The sequence below is a fragment of the Dendrobium catenatum genome, unplaced genomic scaffold (genome assembly GCF_001605985.2).
Source record: "Dendrobium catenatum unplaced genomic scaffold, ASM160598v2 original_scaffold_31010, whole genome shotgun sequence".
NCBI lineage: Eukaryota > Viridiplantae > Streptophyta > Magnoliopsida > Asparagales > Orchidaceae > Dendrobium > Dendrobium catenatum.
In genome coordinates this window covers 489,554-508,809 of record NW_021349468.1, presented here as the reverse complement: position 1 = coordinate 508,809, position 19,256 = coordinate 489,554, and the positions used below count along the sequence as shown (strand labels likewise).

General features: G+C 37.4%; 1 protein-coding gene across 1 annotated transcript in view; it reads left to right on the top strand.

Annotated features, from left to right (window-relative positions):
• LOC110097316 (UDP-N-acetylmuramate--L-alanine ligase-like) overlaps window positions 1-17,044 on the top strand; it is a 91,520-nt gene extending 74,476 nt beyond the window's left edge. Inside the window, exons 10-11 of the mRNA XM_028691636.1 lie at window positions 3,947-4,130; window positions 15,851-17,044. Coding sequence (XP_028547469.1) covers window positions 3,947-4,130; window positions 15,851-15,931 — 265 coding nt within the window. The 3' untranslated portion in view covers window positions 15,932-17,044. The remainder of the gene's footprint in view (window positions 1-3,946; window positions 4,131-15,850) is intronic.
• Window positions 17,045-19,256: the final 2,212 nt, after the last annotated feature.

Sequence of the window (19,256 nt, the reverse complement as noted above, 5' to 3'; positions counted from 1 at the left end):
GTGAATCCCTAGGAGAGGGAACTCGGATCACCCACCAACCTTGGAGACGGCCGGGTTCGTGGTTCTACCTTCGTTCTCCTTCTTGTTCTCCACCTAACACCACCTTCCCCAAGCCGCCGGCCTTAAGGAGTTCCCAAACCCCTTTGTCGCCGGTCACCTAATCCCCCACACCTCCTCTCTCACCCGATCACCACATTCCCCAGATCCCCCCTCAATCTCCACCTAGCCACCCGCCTCAACTTACTTGCCCTCCTTCCAAAATTCAAACCTTTCTTTGAATACTTTCCATTAAAAAAAAACACTCTTTATTTTGGAAAATCCAATTTCGAATTCAAACAATTTGAAATTGAAATTTTCTTTCCTAATTTAAGGAAACTTATTTTAGGAAAGTTTCTAAATATAAATCCGTTTGAATTTCAAATTCATAAGGAATTTATTAAAACCTTTCCTAATTCCTAAACTAAAATTAGGAAACCTTTAATCCCTCCCCTTTATTCCCTCCTAAACCTTTAATGCTACCACCCCCTTAGGATTTGGTTTTGAAATCCTTTCCTAACCCAATTCTCCACTTTAGAATATTTCCAAATTCCCACCCCCCACACTTAGCCGAATTTTCCAAGCCTTCTCCTACTTGATTTCTTTCCTAAGTGAACTTCTCTTTGTGGTAAGAAATAAAGCTCCTTCCCCTTCTCAATCCTGCCGCCCCTCCTTCCCCTTTCTCTTCCTCAATTAGTTTCAATCACAAGATATTGATTGAGAATTTGTTTCTAAGTTATTTTCCCTCCACCTACTCATTCAAATTCTGAAATAAAAACTCTCACACCTTGCTCTTCTCCCTTGCCCCCCCCCCCTCCTCACCCGAACCCTACCTCAAGTTGTATAAAAACTTCTTTCTCTTCAACAACACTCAAGAATACTAGTCACCTTTGGAAGAAACCTACATCTAGCATCCATGCATGCATGGCCGATCCCGACACCACACTGATTACGTACGTGATGGGGACATCAGATCATGGAAGGTTTATTAGAGGCGTGGCCGCCAATCTATGGCCACGATCGAGTCATTGTATTTTTAATTTATTTATGTTGTCGTATTTTCTTGTTTATGTATTTCCTTATTTCCAATTGTCGTTGTATTTGTTTTATGTGATTTTCAATTGTACCCTTTTAGTAAGGGATGTCGTATGTAAGCACCGACGGCATTGTCGTCTTTCTATTTCTTGAGTCTCATGTACAAGGCTATTTATAGCCCCCTTGTTTTGTTTTTCGAGGGTAATGAATGAATGATAATTTTTCTTCTCTTGCTTGTGTTCTTGTGAGATCTTGAGAGTGTTTGAGTGGTGAATCCCTAGGAGAGGGAACTCGGATCACCCACTAACCTTGGAGACGGCCGGGTTCGTGGTTCTATCTTCATTCTCCTTCTTGTTCTTCTTCCTTTAGTGATCAAACCGCTGACCACCTAACCCCACCTTCACCAAGCCGTCAGCCTAAGGAGTTCCCAAACCCCTTTGCCGCCGACCACCCAATCCCCCACACCTCCTCTCTCACCTGATCACCACATTTCCCAAATCCCCCCTCAATCTCCACCTAGCCGCCAGCCCCAACTTCCTTCCCCTCCCTCCAAAATTCAGACCTTTCTTTCAATGCTTTCCATAAATAATCACTCTTGATTTGGGAAGATCCAATTTCAAAATTCAAACAATATGAATTTGAAATTTTCTTTCCTAATTTAAGGGAACTTATTTTAGTTAAGTTTCTAAATATAAATCCATTTGAATTTTAAATTCATGAGGAATTAATTAAAACATTTTCTAATTCCTAAACCGAAATTAGGAAACCTTTAATCCCGCCCCTTTATTCCCTTCTAAACCTTTAATGACGTCGGCCCCCTTAGGATTTGGTTTTGGAATCCTTTCCTAACCCAATTTTCCACTTTAGAATATTTCCAAATTCCCACCCCGCACACTTGGCCGAAATTTCCAAGCCTCTCCTACTTGATTTCTTTCGCTAAGTGAACTTCTCTTTGTGGTAAGAAATAAAGCTCCTTCCCCTTCTCAATCCTGCCGCCCCTCCTTCCCCTTTCTCTTCCTCAATTAATTTCAATCACAAGATATTTATTGAGGATTCGTTTCTAAGTTATTTTCCCTCCACCTACTCATTCAAATTCTGAAATAAAAACTCTCACACCTTGTTATTCTCCCTTGGATGCCCCCCCCTTCACCCGAACCCTACCTCAAGTTTAAGAGAAACTTCTTTCTCTTCAACAACGCTCAAGAATACTAGTCACCTTTGGAAGAAACCTACATCTAGCATCCATGCATGCATGGCCGATCCCGACACTGATTACGAACTTGCCTACGACGAGCACGGTTTCGTAAGCATTCTCTACTCCACCTTCTTTGATGTCAACCCTAGGATCGATCATACGGTGGAAAATTACATCGAACGCATCTTGGATACTTTGGTTGAGGTTATTGAAGAGCAGTTAGAGGCCGTCGAGTGGAGGATTGCCGTCGATCCTCGACGGAGGTTTCCTACTCTTCCTCTTGTATTTCTTAAGCCTAACCTTTCTTGTGATTTGATTGTAGTTACGAAGGACGCATCCGCCAATTCTGCTAAGCTTAGTAAATGTAGGATTTTGAGCGTACTTATGTGATTACTTTTCTTATTGTTAGCTATGGATTTTGTTGAAGCTACTATTCTGGCATGATGTTATTTTCTAATTTATCTTGAAATGTCAAATATCTGGTTATGTGACTTAGCCTAAGAGGGTGTGACCCCTCTTACGTTTTTTTCCGTTGTTTTTAAATGCTGGTAGCTCTCTTCATTATTTTCTAATCAAAGTTGTGCAAAATCTTCCAAATCACTGCATCCATACGTAGTTCTACATTAGTACGCTTAAGTTTTCTCCATTAAAACTAACTACAATTTGGAAGGTAGGTTGCAAAAGAAGACTTGCACTTGGAGTAGTTGAATGTGAAGACAATATTTTATCATGGTGCCTTGAAGGAAGAATTTATATAATGTAGCTAGACGGATTCGTAGTATATAAGAATGAGATAACGGTATGAAAATCTTTCATGTTTTAAAAAAGGCTCCGAGCATGGTCGAAATAGTTTGACAATTTCTAGAGGTGTTTGGCAGATCACTATTGTTAGGTTAAGGCCTCTGGTAATTTATATATTATTTTACTATTGTATGTTAATGATATGATGATAGAAGGGTGTAGAAAACATGATTTTGACAAGTTAAAAAGGCATTCTCAACTAGTTTGTTTTGAAGGATTTAGATGTTTCTAAATAAATCCTTGGTATGAAATTACAAGAAATAATGATATTTGAAAAACGTGACATGAAGAATGTGTGAAAAAGTTGCTGTGTATGTTCAACATGCAAACTGCAAAAAACTAAAAGTATTCCTTTGGGTAGTCATTTTAAGCTATCAAAGGAACAAACACCTTCAACGGAGAAGGAACAAATCCAAATGGAAAGCTTTAGCTATTTATTCTTCTATCTGGTACTAGACCTAACATTGCCTAAATATTCACAGTTGCATAGAATATTGGGAGATAGTGAAGTGGATTCTACGATATCTAAGAGGTATTATAGATTAAGCTATATGTTTCAAGAAGTTTGACTTGGGACTGCGTTGTTATGTTGATGTATTGGATATATTTACACCGTAGAGTACATGAATGAGTTTATCCAGCAAAGAGATGTTTTAGTTGCAATCATTTATTGAAGAATTGGGTCAAAATATGGAAAGATTGTGTTGTTTGAAATGCTGGGAACCAAGAGGTACCTTTTTTGGAAGATTGCGTTGTTATGTTGATGATTTTTTAACTGTACCATTTGCTTGAATTAATCAATAGTATTGTGGCACAATGAATAGTTTTTAATGGATTTTTCAGTTCCTCTGGAAAATTTTGACTCAAATTGTAATCCAGCGCAGGTGCACATTCCTTGTTGAGAGACTGCAAGCCAAAAACTCTTTCGAACAAATACATATGTTCAGGTTCACTTGTTTCAGATGCTGGCTTTGCTGTAACAACCTATGGAATGTCTAGTAAAATGGATTGGCATGCTTCTTCTGTCACAATAAATTCACAAGGTGGTCAGGATTACATATTGGTAAATACCACTAACTTAGCATTGAAAGCTCCTTTTCTAACCTGCAATTATGTCAATTTTTTAGGCTTCACTCTTTACTATAGCACTCTATTTGAGTTTGTTTGAAACTCAATGCGATAAAGCTGACTTTGAAAATGCTTTACTGAGCTTTTTTTTGCAGTCCTATAATCTCTTGCCCATGTTTTCTTTCCCATGTTTTCTTTCTTTCTTTTTTTTTTTTTTTTGTTTTTTTTTTTTTTTTTTTTTTTTTTTTTGAAAAAAATAATTATAATCCTCGTAACACTCAATTGCATTGAAAGCTCCTTTTATAACCTGCCATTATGTCAATTTTGTAGGTTTCACTCTTTGCTATAGCACTTTATTTGAGTTTGTTTGAAACTCAATGCGATAAGACTGGCTTTGAAAATGCATTACTGAGCATTATTCTTGCAGTCCTATAATCTCTTGCCCATCTTTTCTTTGCCATGTCTTTTTTTATGAGAAAAAAAAAGTATAATCCTCGTAACACACAGTTCTTCAATCTGTGAAGGTATAGTTTGATTGCTTAATTACTGTGAGAGCACATGCATGTTGATTAATGAATAGGTACATGGATGCACAAAAATGTAAAACGGTTATCCTTTAATTAAGAAATGATAGCATCTTTATTAAAAAGTATATATGTTATATACATATATAACATATTTTGGAAGAAAAAAACAGAAATGATAATTTTTTGTTGAGGGGAAAAAAAAAAAAACAGAAATGATAAGTTCTTGATTGCTCATAGTTTGGGCAATCTCTGAGTATTTATAGGCATTGATTATGGAAAGAGCGAGACTAAATATGTAAAAGTGACAGGCAGTTTAAAAAATACGCTTGTTTTTATTGTTAACTTGAAGTTGTCATCTGTTTTTCTTTTTTAGAATGAACTTGTAAAGTTGTTGTGTACTATAATGAACTCTTCATTGTTTTTCTGTCTTAGTTTTTTTTCTTTTTTTTTTCTTTGAGAAGAAATGCAATATAGCATTAAATAAAAAGACCTAGATACAAACTACTTAAACAAAAGACAACCTATCACATTCCTCCTTCAACAAAACAACAAAAGAAGGGGGAGTATTATTCTCACTAAAAACGTCCCAAATAAAGTTATACTCACAAGCTAAGTTAGCGCAATAATCTGCTAACTTAATACAATGACGACTAACAAAATGAAATAAAACATTATTGAAATTCTTCAAGAATAATGTCTTCATCTATCTGTCCTCCCATCATCTTCTCCGGTATACTATACAATTTGCGGAGAAAGTTGATGACATTTCGATTGTCCCCTTCAATCACAATTCCATCTGCCTCGAGCATCCACTCTTGTATAACATTTTTCAATGATTTGAAAACCAATAGCTCCAACTGTGTACTATCCCAATGAACATAACCAAAACCAAAGGCCAACAAAAATCTCCCTTTACTATCTCTAACCACTCCACCAACACCAGCTCTATTCGATTTACAAAGGGAGCTGTCAATATTTATTTTAAACCACTTGGGGGGAGGACGGTGCCAACAATTAAAACATAGTCCAGAAGGCTGATTAACACCCCAGTGACCCAAGATGATTTTGTCTTTGTGTAAAACACCACAAAACTGATGACTCTAGCCACAATAACAGCAGCACTATCTTCCACACCACCATGTTTCACTTTGTTTCTACTATTCCAAGGAAAATAGCAACAAAGTTAAGTACAACCTAGCAATGAATGGATTCCTTACCGAAATCATTTCCAAGTTCTTCATACAATCCGTGAAGGAACAATTAACCGGCACCATAAATCCCCATGCATTCAACAAACTTATTACCTGAATAAGTTTCGGGCAGGTAGCTGTACAATGATCAATGTTTTCCACCTCATGGCAGCCCCTAGAACAAAGATTAGAATCAGTAAGCCTTCTGTGTAAGAGCAAGTCTGCAGTGGGAATTGCATTCCTGCATAAATGCCATAGAAATAATTCTACCCGATGATTGTGTTTAAGCTTATACACTCATAAACCATAGACATCTTCCATATTGTCATTAAACCGCAATTTTGAAACCATTATTGAAATGGATTTGCCATACAGTTTAAATTAACTCCATCCTATCTTCATCCATGTTATGAAATATGGCAACTTTACCAATCAAATTTACAAGGTCTTCTCCAAAGAACTTACTTAGTAGAGGGAAATTCCAAGCACCATTATCAATGAGAGAATTCTGAGTTACATTTTCCTCCTCCCAATTAGCTACAAACGTAGGTCATTTCTCTATACTTTTATCAAGAATCCACACATCCTTTCGGATATCAATCAAAGAACCTAAAGTAATTTTCCACCTGATGATCCCTTTAAGAGAATTCCAACCATCCATAATAATCTTCCATGCAGCCAAACAACTTTTCTTCCCCTCACCTTTCCACCAGTTTTTTCTCATATTTAACCACTAGGTTCCGGTTAAGCATAGAGTCCGGATTTTCTAAAAGGCTCCAAGCAAACCTTGCCCTTAAAGGTCCGAATTTATATACTGCAGAATAGAGACCCACTCCACCAAGTCTCTTTGGTTTGTACAAGACATCCCAAGCCACAAAATGAAGTTTGTGAGAGCCATCATGTTTATCCCAAATATAATTCCTGCAAATCTTGTCTAACTCTTTTAAAATACTCAACGGAACCAATGAGTGTGAAGAGAGAAATAAAGGAAGAGAAAGAAAAACTGTTTTCTCCAAGATCATCCTTCCTGCAAGAGAGATGAATATATTCCCCCAAGCATTGATTCTTTTGGAGGCTTTATCCAATAGATGTTGAAAATCAGACTTCTTCAATATTCTTAAAGAAACCTTGATACCCAAATATTCCATTTCATCAACCACCTTAATGTTCAACAACTTAGAGATTTGTTTCTTCTTTCTTCTACCAATATTTTTACCCATCAACATTGAAGACTTTTGAAGATTTACCACTTGTCCAGTCCACATGCAATAATTTAGAAGCAACTTCTTCATCGTTTTGATATTTCTCAACTTTGTATCTGAAGAAAATAAAATATCATCCGCATACAAAAGATGAGAAATTTTATGTGCATTTGAAGATATACTGATACCAAGATCCTTGCCTATGCTTAAAAATGAATTAGAATGTAATTGAGAACACAAAATAAATAGTAAGGGAGAAAAGTGGGCATCCCTGCCGAAATCCACACCTTCCCTTAATCCAATTCGAGTTGCTCCCATTAATCATAATAGAGAACCTTGGTTCCATTACACATTCCATCATCAAATTTGCAAATTTAGAAGGAAAACCCAAGATATTCAACATCTATCTTAAAGTTGCCCAACACAAACTGTCATATGTCCATTCCATATCAATTTTGATTGCTAAGAGACCATTCCTTGCTTTAGAACATCTGATTTTATTGCAAACTTCTTGTGCTAAGAGGAGATGATCCGAGATTGATCTTCCTTTCACAAAAGCCACCTGCTCTTCCGAAATTATTGCGTGCACGACCAAAAGCAGCCTATTCAATAGGACTTTAGCTACAATCTTATAAATAGAGTTGCAAAGGCTAATAGGGCGATATACAGCCGGTGAAACAGGATCTTTGACCTTAGGAATCAAGACAATCAAAGTCTCCTTCCATTCATTACATAGCAAACCCGAAGAGAGAAATCTGTTGACAGCCTTACATACATCATCACCAATAATATCCCAATAAGCTTTGAAAAAGGAATAAGTTATTCCATCACATCCCAGAGCTTTATTTCCTCCCAAATTCCTGATAACATTTAGAATTTTCGAAGTAGAAATTTCAGCATTTAGCTTGTTTCTATCATCAACATTCAATACTTTCCAAGGAGAAGGCCAATTATTCAAACAACATTCCCTATCCCTCCATTTCTAATTGAAATATTTAAAAAAAAAAAACCCCTTCCACCTCTTTCGGTTTTTCAACCATTCTGCCATCCGCCCCCTTAACTTGGTTAATCCAATTATCATTCCTTCTAGCATTTGCAAAAGCATGAAAATATTTGGAGTTTGAATCCCCTTGCTCAATCCATCTTACCTTTGCCCTTTGCTTCTACCAAGTATTCAACCTTGCAAGGTAGGCATTAAGTTCACCCACCTTAGCTCTCAAGAGCCTCAATTTTTCTTCACACAGCCCGCCTTCCTTAGCCTCCTCTTCTTGGAGTTGCACCGCTTCCTTTTTAAGACCATCTTTAAGTAATAAAAAGTTCTTCAATTTTGCCTTACTCCAAAAAAACAATTCTTTCAACGTTCTCTTACATTTCCTATTTAAAATCTGCATATCATGACCATCGTAGGATTTTTTCAATACTGTCAAAATAATACAAGAAGAGGCATGAAAAGAAACCCAAATATCTTCAAACTTCAGAATAATTTTCTTCTTAAAAGCTGAATAAAAAATCTTTAAAACAACTCTAGCAATGTGCCTCACAACCGCCACTTGGATATTATCCAAAGCAATGGAACTAAGAAAGCATCTATCCAACCTTTCCAATATCCTTCCCCCCATCACTTTTATTATTACACCAAGTGAACCTTGGTCCAACCACTCCAATTTCATGAAAATCATTATAGTTCATAAAGCTCATCATTTCCTTAGGACCTTGAGAAAAAACAAATTTCCTACCACCTCTGTTGTTCTCTTAAGACAAAATACAATTAAAGTCACCACCGATCACAGAAGGAACCTTCCTATGAGATACCTCTTGAAGACAATCCCACAAGTCCCTTTTCTTATGAACCTCCTTACTACCATAAATAGTAGAGGTCATCCACACTCCCTTGTTAAATATGTTCAGGTCTCTAATTACACATTGATCGGAAGTCTTCACTATAGAAAAAGAAGCAAAATTAGTTCTCCACACCACCATAATACCCTCTGACAATCCTTCAGATGGAAATAAAAAGTAATCCCAATGAGCTCCTATCATTTTTTGACAGGCCATTCTATCCAAGGAAGAGATTTTAGTCTCCACCAAACCCACAAAAAAACATTAAACTTTTTTACAAAGTCCTTTAAGTAAAGAGAGGCTTCCCTTTTTTTTTCCCTCTACAATTCCAAAAAGCAATAGCATTCATTGATCCGTCAAGGGGGAAGAGCCCCTGCCTCTTACTTTACCATTCCCCTTTCTGATGCGAGGTAGGAATTTAACTGGCCCAAGCGATTTTAATTCCTTTACTAGTTTAAATTTAGCCACATCATTTATGCCACCAACCTCCTTTTTCTCAATATCATATTTCAAAACCTTTTCACTTTCAACTCCCACCGCAGAACTATTTTCCAAAGCAACTTCCTTTTCCAAAGACAAACCAATCTTTGTGTCTCTCTCACACTTCCTACTAAGAGTCTCATGACCCTCAAAGTTTTCCTCCACACAATTATTCAAAGCTTGAAACTTATTAACAACAATACTAATAGAAGAAGAGATGGTGTAGACTCTATTACCTTGTCTGTAACACCCCACAGTACCCTTTAACAGTACTGTAGAGGGTAACAAGAATAAACATAACATTTATATCACTAAACATCTAATTCATGTCATTCTATTTCAGTTCTATATAAAAGATCATATAACCTCATCTAATACAACAAATGAAGCATCTAGTTATTCTTAAGTTTCATTAAAAACTCAGTACATAGTCACTAAGGAAATCCAAACAATTTATACTATAAAATATTAAAACTGTTTACTAACCTCAAGAGTAGATTTTAAAATTTAAATAAATATTGACATAAAATTTAAATACTTGCATATTAAACTTCCTCCACTTTTCCTGTAAAAACAACCAGTAAGAACTAAATGGTGAGCTGTGAGGCCTAGCAAATTATGTAATCTAAATCACAATTATAAAATAACAAGAAAAATAAATCAAAGCCTTGAAGTCATAAATCATTAAACTCACTTTTATTAATAAGAACATCATAAATTTTAATTAGCATTATTCTTTACCTCTTCGAAGTTACACAAAATATCAAATTAAATGTATAAAAGACTTGGCTATACATTTAGAACAATATTCAATGGAGTCTAGGTAAACCTGACATTATCACGATTGAATTACATTGAGGTCCCTTTTGCCTCATTAAGCATCCATTTTGCCGCACCTGCTACGCATGTATCTTTTCTTTTAGAGTCCCTTTTGCCCCACCTACAGTACCTGTTTAGAGATGATATTTTTACCCTCCGGGGTAATATATCATATTCTTATGTCGCACCCGATTATAAAATATGCAATCCGTTCGAGGATACAAAAATTCTCCAACACTGGTATTGCACACATCATATCATAGAATAGCCAATCTTTATTTTTAACTTGATATTCCTTACATCATACCTTCATAATTCATATATCATTTTAATGGTTACAACCTTCAAGTATGCTTATACTCATACATCTGGCGTATTAAGAATTTGATAGCTACTAGGTTAAAAAGAAAACTTATTTGCATAAAATTATTAATTTAGGAAAGGTTGAAATAAGTACCTTAAAAGATTTATCAAATCTTTCTTATTCTCGTGGATAGACAGTTGTGAATACCCCAATATATTCTCATGATGACTAACAAAATTCTCATAATATATCTCATGATAATAAATTTCAAAACATAAAGGATAGAGTAACCATCATAATCATTAAAATTATAATTAATTACATAACTTACATTCCTCACGGGTGGTCTCTTCAAAACCTACACCACGAAGCCTTTTCCTTCGATACACAAACTCAAAACTTTCTTTCTGCATTAATATACGAATAATCCTACAATACAATAGGATATCATCTTTAAGTAACTTTATTAATTCTTGGTAACATAAAAGATAATAATACTTAGTATACTTTTTACCTTATTTTTCTTTTAAATTTCCTCTCTTACCCTTCATTCACCATATCATCAATTCATACTCACCTTGATATCAAACTACAATTGATCACAAAATTTCATATTAATCATTCTTTACAATGAGCTGCAAATTTACTTACCTCAATGTATTTCACAGAACTTAAATTACACTGCTATCACTAGCCTTCCTTCAAAAAAATATGCATAAATCTTTCTTCCCAGAAGTCAAACCCTTCCCTTCAGCAACTGTGCTGAAATTCTCCCTATTTCCTTCAAGTTACCACTGCAGAAACCTGCTTTGGCCGAACCAAATTCCACTATGTTCCTTCCTGTATGCGGCCTCAACCTTCTCCAACGAATTACTAGGGGATTTCTTGCGGAAGTGCTTCCTCTCTGGCCCTTTTTCTCCCAACGAAACACTAGAACAATAGGAATTATCCACGGTTTACACTCACTACTGGATAGTGGGCCCCAGTCATCATCTAACCGCCCAATTCCCAAACCGTCACATTCCAAAAATTGCTTTTAAACGCTTCTCTTCAGATTTTGAGTTAATTTATTATATTATAATATTAGTTAAACTAGTATATAACATAAATCTTAATAATACCTATTTATTTAAACCATACCTGAAATTTTTGGTTCTTACATTGTCACCACCTAGCTCTTCCAGTACCTTAGTAGATGGTTTGAGCAGCTCCAAAGGATTTGCCAACCTTTCATTACCCAGCTCACTTTCCATAATAATTTCACCCTCTTCCACCATCACAATGTCTTCATTAACCTTCTCTACTCCCACATTCATAGCTATCTCCGTTTCATTGACTCCCAAACCGACAGATTTTTCTGTCTCCATAATAACAGGATTGCTTAAAGTTTTCTTAATTAACATCTTTTGCACCGACCTCCCATCAGAAACACCTTTAGGAACTCGCTTGTTTCTTTTGTAATTAACATGATCCCACGGCCCATAGGTTGTATTCTTGTCAATTTATTGTTCCAAATCATCATGTTTATCTTGAGCTTAACACCATCCACACAATTTTTCACCATCGTGCTCTCCTTCTTACAATTACTCTTAGCATGCTCAATCATTCCACATTCACAACAAAAAGTGGAAATCCTCTCAAATTCAACTTTTTGAAAAAATCTTTCCACCATCCCCTCCACCCAAACACCCAATGGAAGAGGTTGGTCTTCTTTCACACGAACACAAACTCTTGCAAACTCTCCTCCCCCATTGAAACATGTTGCCATCCAACATCAATGGTAAACCCACCATAGAAGCAATCCTTTCCACATTGTTCTCATCCCAACATTGCAAGGGCAATTGAGGCATTCTAATCAATATAGGTGAAGAAAGTCCTTTCATTGATGAAGGAAAAAACTCTGGAGACCACCTATCCATACCAATAATGTGACAATTCATGAACCATGGGCCTCCTGAAAGAACTAAATCCAATACTTCTGATGTTTTGAAAGAACACAAAAACCAACCCATCCCTAGGGTAGTAAAATGAAATTGACCAAATTGTGCCCCTTGGCGCCTTAACTCCCAAGCCACTATATGTGAAGGGATTTCTCTACTAAATACTTTGGCTACCAAAGAGTTTCCAAGTCTATTAGCATTCATAATTTCAGTAACTTCAACCAATTTTACTGGCTTCCCATTATCTGTTAAAACAACATCTCCTTCCTTAAAGTTTAACTTAATGTAAGGCTTCTTAGTCCATGGATTATCAAAACTGTTATTTCCCACATTATTCACTGGCATTTTATCATGCACAGACAATGCATTAAAGTCTTTAATCGAAGCAGATTCCACCAACAAATGCTTCTCGACATTTTGACAAATATTTTTGTTACCTGAACTCAGGGAATTCACATTTATCACACTATCACCAGGGATTGCATTTGAATTTTCGAATCTGTTAACAAAATATTCATACCACTCGAAGAAGCCTCAGGATCGAAAGATTTCAATGGAGAAAATCCAATCGATTTCAAAGCACGTGTCTTACATTCAAAATTCAGAGAAACATCCTTGCCCTTACCTTCAACATGCTTAATCTTATTAGAATCATAAGAAGCATTTTCATTTATTTCTAACGCACCTTTTGATCTCCTCCTATGTGCTTCCTCTGCATCACGATGCAAACCAGCCTTCAACCGACCAAGCTCGCTTCTGTTCTGAACAACGAATCCACCATTAGGATTGGCCTTCATAGTCGAAGCCACAGATGGCCGACGGCCGTCCGCCGCCATGTCCTAAAAACCTACAGAAAAGTGGATTGAAAATCAGGAATGTGGAATTTGAATGACCAAATGATGTACTTGAAAAGAATGGAAGTACAGCATCAATTATTAGGAAAAAAAAGCAATTCGTTTTGCCATGTTTTTTCTGTTGATATGTATGTCGTATTGGAAGCTAGGAAGTGATTTCAACTTTTAGCACTTGGAAAGAAAATGTCAACAATTATCCAGGAATTTGTTAAAGATTCCTGCAATACTTAGATATTTTAACAAGAGTACATGTTTTAGATATCTTGAGTTTATTGTTCAAAATGATGGTGAAATAGATGAGGATAATTGATTCAACCAGCCTAGTCCAGCCCAAGCCGAACAAGCCATTTGGTTAGGTGAAACAAGGGGCAGGAGGAGGGGGAAGTTCGGTCTCCCTTGTGGGGCCTGGGGGAGCTATTATTCATTATGTAAGAGGCGAATCAATGGGGAGTTGGGAAAGAGAGCTAATTTGAATTAGGAAAGGTTTTATTTAGGGAAAGTGGGCTGATTTGAATTCAAATTTGGGAGGGAAGTAGGTACGATTATATTAGAGTAATTGGGTTGCTTTATTTTCATTATATGATTTGTGTTTGATATAGTTTTCTCTTTTTTTTTTAAAAGTTTGCTATAGTTCTCTTTGGAGTTGTTCCTAGCAGCGGCTAGGGTTTGTGGGAGAGCCGATCTACCTCTCGAAATAGTAGATCAATTGTATCTTTTATTATTATTGGAGGAAAAATAAAAATCTGCCCCCATACTTCTGTTCATGCAATTTCTTCTTATCTAATTTGTTGTTTTTGCTTTTAAGTCACATTAAATTGGTATCGAGCTAGTTTTTGGAGAGATGGCAGCAAAGAGTTGGATGCTTTGGAAGGTGAAGTGGAGCAAATCAAATCCAAGATGCTGGAGAAGTTGTTCATCATCAAAGGAAGGTTTTCAACCATGAAAAATTGGATGGAAAGCCGATTTGGAGGATTATAGGAGATGATGAGGAAGCTCATGGAGATGCAATATAAAACTCTACCGGCGGTTCCGATTGCTAACCCTAACCAACATTTGATCGGGCTTCTCTTGGCTGAATTTAAGGGAAAGGAGATCAGACGTGAGAAATTCCAAGAAAAGAGTTTTTTTCATCAAGAGCCATCTCCTAAGGCTCCGATAAGGAGCGAATCAAGGTTTCTAGATGGGGAGACGGCACGGAGGGAATTTTTTGGTGGAGGTGGTTATGGGAGATATTTCAAGCAAAGGGGAGTGGACGACTAGAGATGGAGGGGGTCGAGCCGAGCCATGGAGATTGGGTCATGCAAGGAGGATGGAAGAAAGGCGGGATTCCCATTCTCGATACACATGGGGAATTGTTTAAGGGAGTGGAAGTTGGAGTGGAGATGCCATGGTGAGGAAGTTGATGATGCCGATATTTAAAGATGAGGATGCTCATTGTTGGGTGTATCCGGTGGAGAGGTATTTTATGGTGAATGGGTTGAATGAGGTGGAGAAGCTTACGGTTGCAGGGCTATGTCTACAGGGGTAATCCTTAGCTTTGTTCCAGTGGAGGGAAGCTAGATATCCAATCCATTCTTGGAAAGAGTTTAAGGATTGCTTATTGGAACGTTTCCAAGACATTTGGGAAGGAGACCTATATGATCATTTGCCTTGACTCAGGAAGGGACTGCCATGGAGTATAGGGAGAGATTTGAGTTCCTGTCAGGGCTGTTAAGGGGGATTTCAGAGGCAGTATTGGAGGAAAATTTCATGAAGGGCCTAAAGGATGACATACGTGCATGCCTTTGATTTTTAAGGCTGAGGGGTTTAAGGGAGATGATGGTGCTAGCCCAGATGGTAGAGGATCAAAGATAGATGGAGAGGACTGTTAGGAGTCGAGTCATGGGAGGCTCCCAAAGGAGTGCCTCGACTTCACTAGCACTGAGGATCCGGACGGTGTCATTTCAGCGGGAGGCACCAAGGGAGAAAAGTGGAGTTCACCCCGAGACCAGCTTCAACCGTCTCATAGAGGCAGTGGTGTAGGACAAGAGAGCGAAGGGTTTGTGCTTCCGATGTGATGAGAAGTAAGTACCAGGCCTTCAGTGCAAGGACTGCACACTCCAAGTCCTTACGATTTGTGATGAGGGTGAGACCGATAGCGAAGAGTTGGTGGAGGAAGTAGAAGCGGGATGAGAGCACCTTCACCTTGATGTGATAGAAGTGTTCCTTAACTTAGAACCTGCTGACCCCTATATATCATTTTGACAATTCGCAGATGGGAGTCACTGAATCACATAAATTACAGGAGGGGGATGGCACAACTTAGAACTGTTCATGAGAGAATGGCTCTGAAGTTTTTCAGTTGTATCATCCAGCAGAAGGCATCTGATGAAATTATTCATATCCTCTGTATCACAACCCATGTACTAGTACAGGCACGAATGTATGATCCCGCCAAATATATTTAAGAAGTTGAATATATCATGTTCTTCCCTTTTTCAGTTTTGTAATGGCTAGTTATCGCCACTGCAACTCAAACCCATTTGTCTTTGACCTTCTTATAAATGTTTATATTCAACAGGGCATGCTTAATAATGTTATAAAGGGGTTCCATGTTGATGGGTTGTCAAGGTTTTGCAGCTTCAGCTTATTCCTGCAATGATATAATTTCTGCTATTGCAAGAAGAAAGCAAGCAGCAGATGTGTGGTCATTCTTTAAGGAGATCCTTGCTAATGGGATATGCTTTAATGTGCGCACTTTCAATACCGTGCTTAGTATTTTATGCTCTGAAGGAAAGTTTACAAAACCTTGTCATTTGTTGAAGAGGATGGAACATGTTGGCTATATACCAACTACTGTTTCTTATAACACACTTCTCAATTGATATTTTAAGAAGGGTTGGTACTAAGCTGCTATTAAGCTAACAAATTTCATGGGGACAAAAGACGTTGAGGCAGATGTTTACACTTGTAATGTACTCATCGATACTTTATGCAAAAGAAGCAAGAGTGCCAGAGCTTATTTGCTATTAAAATGGAGGAAGGAGATGGAAATATATCCTACTGAATGTACCTATACTACTCTTATCAATGGGTTCTGCAAAGAAGAGAAGCTACATGTTGCTACCAACGTTATGAATGACATGATCCATGCAAAGTTTTTTCGCCAAACTATATTACTAACAATACATTAACTAATTGATATGTTAGAAATAGCATGATTGATGAAGTTTTAAAGTTTTTTTTTTTTTGTTTGTGAAATGGAAGCTAAGGGAATGAAAACCAATGAAATCACTTATGGTACTTTACTTAATGGATACTGCGAGGTTTCAAAACTGGATGCTTCAATGAATCTTCTCAATAAGATTAGATCCAAAGGCCTCATTCCCAACAACTTTGTCAGATGGATTTTGTAGACAAGGGCAGCTCTTTAAAGCTCAACATATTCTTTTTTAATTTGGCTAAAGATATGGTCAATCCTGATGGTGTGACTTACTCGGCTTTTGTTAATTGTTTATGTAAAGTTGAGGGTGGAGAAGGCATTGTTTCCAAACCATGTTACATACACTTGTTAATTCAGGGTCTGGTTAAGGAAGGCCAATTGAAGGCTTTTTCTTTCATTTTTGGAGAACTCATATGAAAAAGCGGTACCCTGTACTCTGATGCTATCATCTTTATTGTTGTGCTGGAGGGGTATTCAAGAAAAAAAATTAAAAAAGGTGGAGGTGGTATTCTCACATATGGAAAATAAAGGTTTTACTCCAACTTTAGCATCTTACAATATGCTTTTACATGGTTATATCAGAAGACACTTGATATCAAAATCATTTAGACCGTATAAAACAATGCTATAGAAAGAGATCCAATGTCATTTTCTTTTACCCCTATACATCAAATTACGTGCAAATGGTTTTAAACATGTGAAATAAGCAACGCGCGCGTTGACACAACACGTCGCTTGAAGGGCCAAACAAAATTTGATTGCCAAACAGATTGCGCTGTTGCAATCAGGACGTCAAATTCGACTAAGTCGAGACCCCTCGCTGTCAAATCAGACAAGATCAGTCCAAAGGGATGACCAACACCTGAAATTGACGCGCGAAATCACCTAAACTATGTCTGATCACAGAACGGATTTCTCCATCGCGTATGGAACGTTATCCACATTCAAAAATTACATCGTATTTAATCAATTGGGATCGACCAAGGCGGTGGCATGAATCCTGAGGTGTCGACACGCAAATCGAGGAATTTAGCACCCGACATCGCCCAAATAATGTATGATCCTAAAACGGACTTCACCGTTGCGTTTGGGACATCGTAAATACTTAAAATTGAGTACCTATTTGTTCAATTAAAGTCGGGTCATCAAATCAATGCGGTCCCCTTTGTGATGACACAAATCGAGGAGTTTGGCGCACGACGTTGCTCAAACGACATTCGATAGCAAAACGGACTTCGCCGATACGTTCAGGGCGTCGTCAATACCCAAAATGCACTATCAATTTTGCCCAAAGAAAATCATTACCCAAATTGATAGTACTATTGATTGACACGCAAATTGTGGAATATAGCGCAGACATTAACCAAACGAGGTCTAATCGTGAAATTGATGTAGACACACAAGAAGAAAACTGACACAATGGGTAGAACTTAAACCAAACTTTATTAAAATAAAAACAGGCAACTAAAGCTTCAAAAACCAACAAGGAACACTAAGAGATTTTAAGGAAATAAAGAAAATTAAAAGACGCTATCCTCAGACAACCGTCAGAGCGGGTTCCTCACATGCATCGAATTGTAGGTTAAATAAGAAAAGTGCATAGATCTAGCAAATCGATGATCCACCACTGCAAGATTATCCAATCTCCTTAACAGATGCTTCAAATCAACCAAGATACGACACCTTAAAGTTGCTTTACTTTGAGAAGAAGGATACATGTGGAGTGGCACTTGCGGAGAGACGAAAGAGGTTAGAAGCCAAGAAGAAGGGTGGAAAGAGCCCGCAGGATTTCCGGAGGGGATGAGAATGAAGGATGGAACAAGCTCGCAAGCTTTTCCAACAACCCGCAGGTCAATAGCAAATATGCTCAAATAATCAACTCCCTTCTTTCATAACATCTTCTCATATTTATAGGCAAGATAGGGGAATGCCAAAGTCATATATTAATTTTCCACAAGAACCCAAGCACCAGGTTCATGAAATTCATTTGCTTTTCTCGGAAAAACAGCCCAAGCCAAGCAACCGAAGGGGCATTCACGGGAGCCAAGCAGGCCACATGGAACCAAGGGGTCACGGTCTCGGGAAAGAGCCCAGGCACGAAAAAAAACAACAGCCGGCCGAATTTCAAGAGGTAAAGGCTCAGAAAACAGCAACTCCCCATGAATGCCATTCATAGAAATCAGCCATAATTTAAAACACAAGCCATGATTTCCCAAGAGACAAGAAGAAAGGGGATGGAGAAGGGACAAGTCCACTCCAACATTAAATCCTTCATAATGAGCCACCTTTTTGGATATTAATGAGCTACTAAACTTCAGCTCAAGCAATTAAGAGAATGAGCTCCATCCAATCCTCCTCCAACCGACCTTCGAACCAGCAGTAGCAAATGGACCAATCAAGCCAGCAAACCAAAGGTCTACTAAGCTCTATGCACAACCTACCATGATCATTGGATGCTTTCCTATCATTGAATAGCTAAAAAAAGAAAAGAAAACAAAATATAATATTGTTCAAATAAAATAAAAAGTACAGAAATTCTTGATAGCATCAATTCTTCCCTGGTGGAAAATTCTCATGTCCTGATGAGAACGTATCAGCAACTCATTCATAAAGTTCCAAATTTTTCTTTTTTAGATCAGCAGCAACAATCCAGGTACAATCAGTCATTGTTCGAGTGCTCCATTTGACCAAGAACTTCTTATGTTCTCCATGCCTTGTTTTAATAGCTTTTATATCAACAATATCTTCGATTTGATCTTCAGAC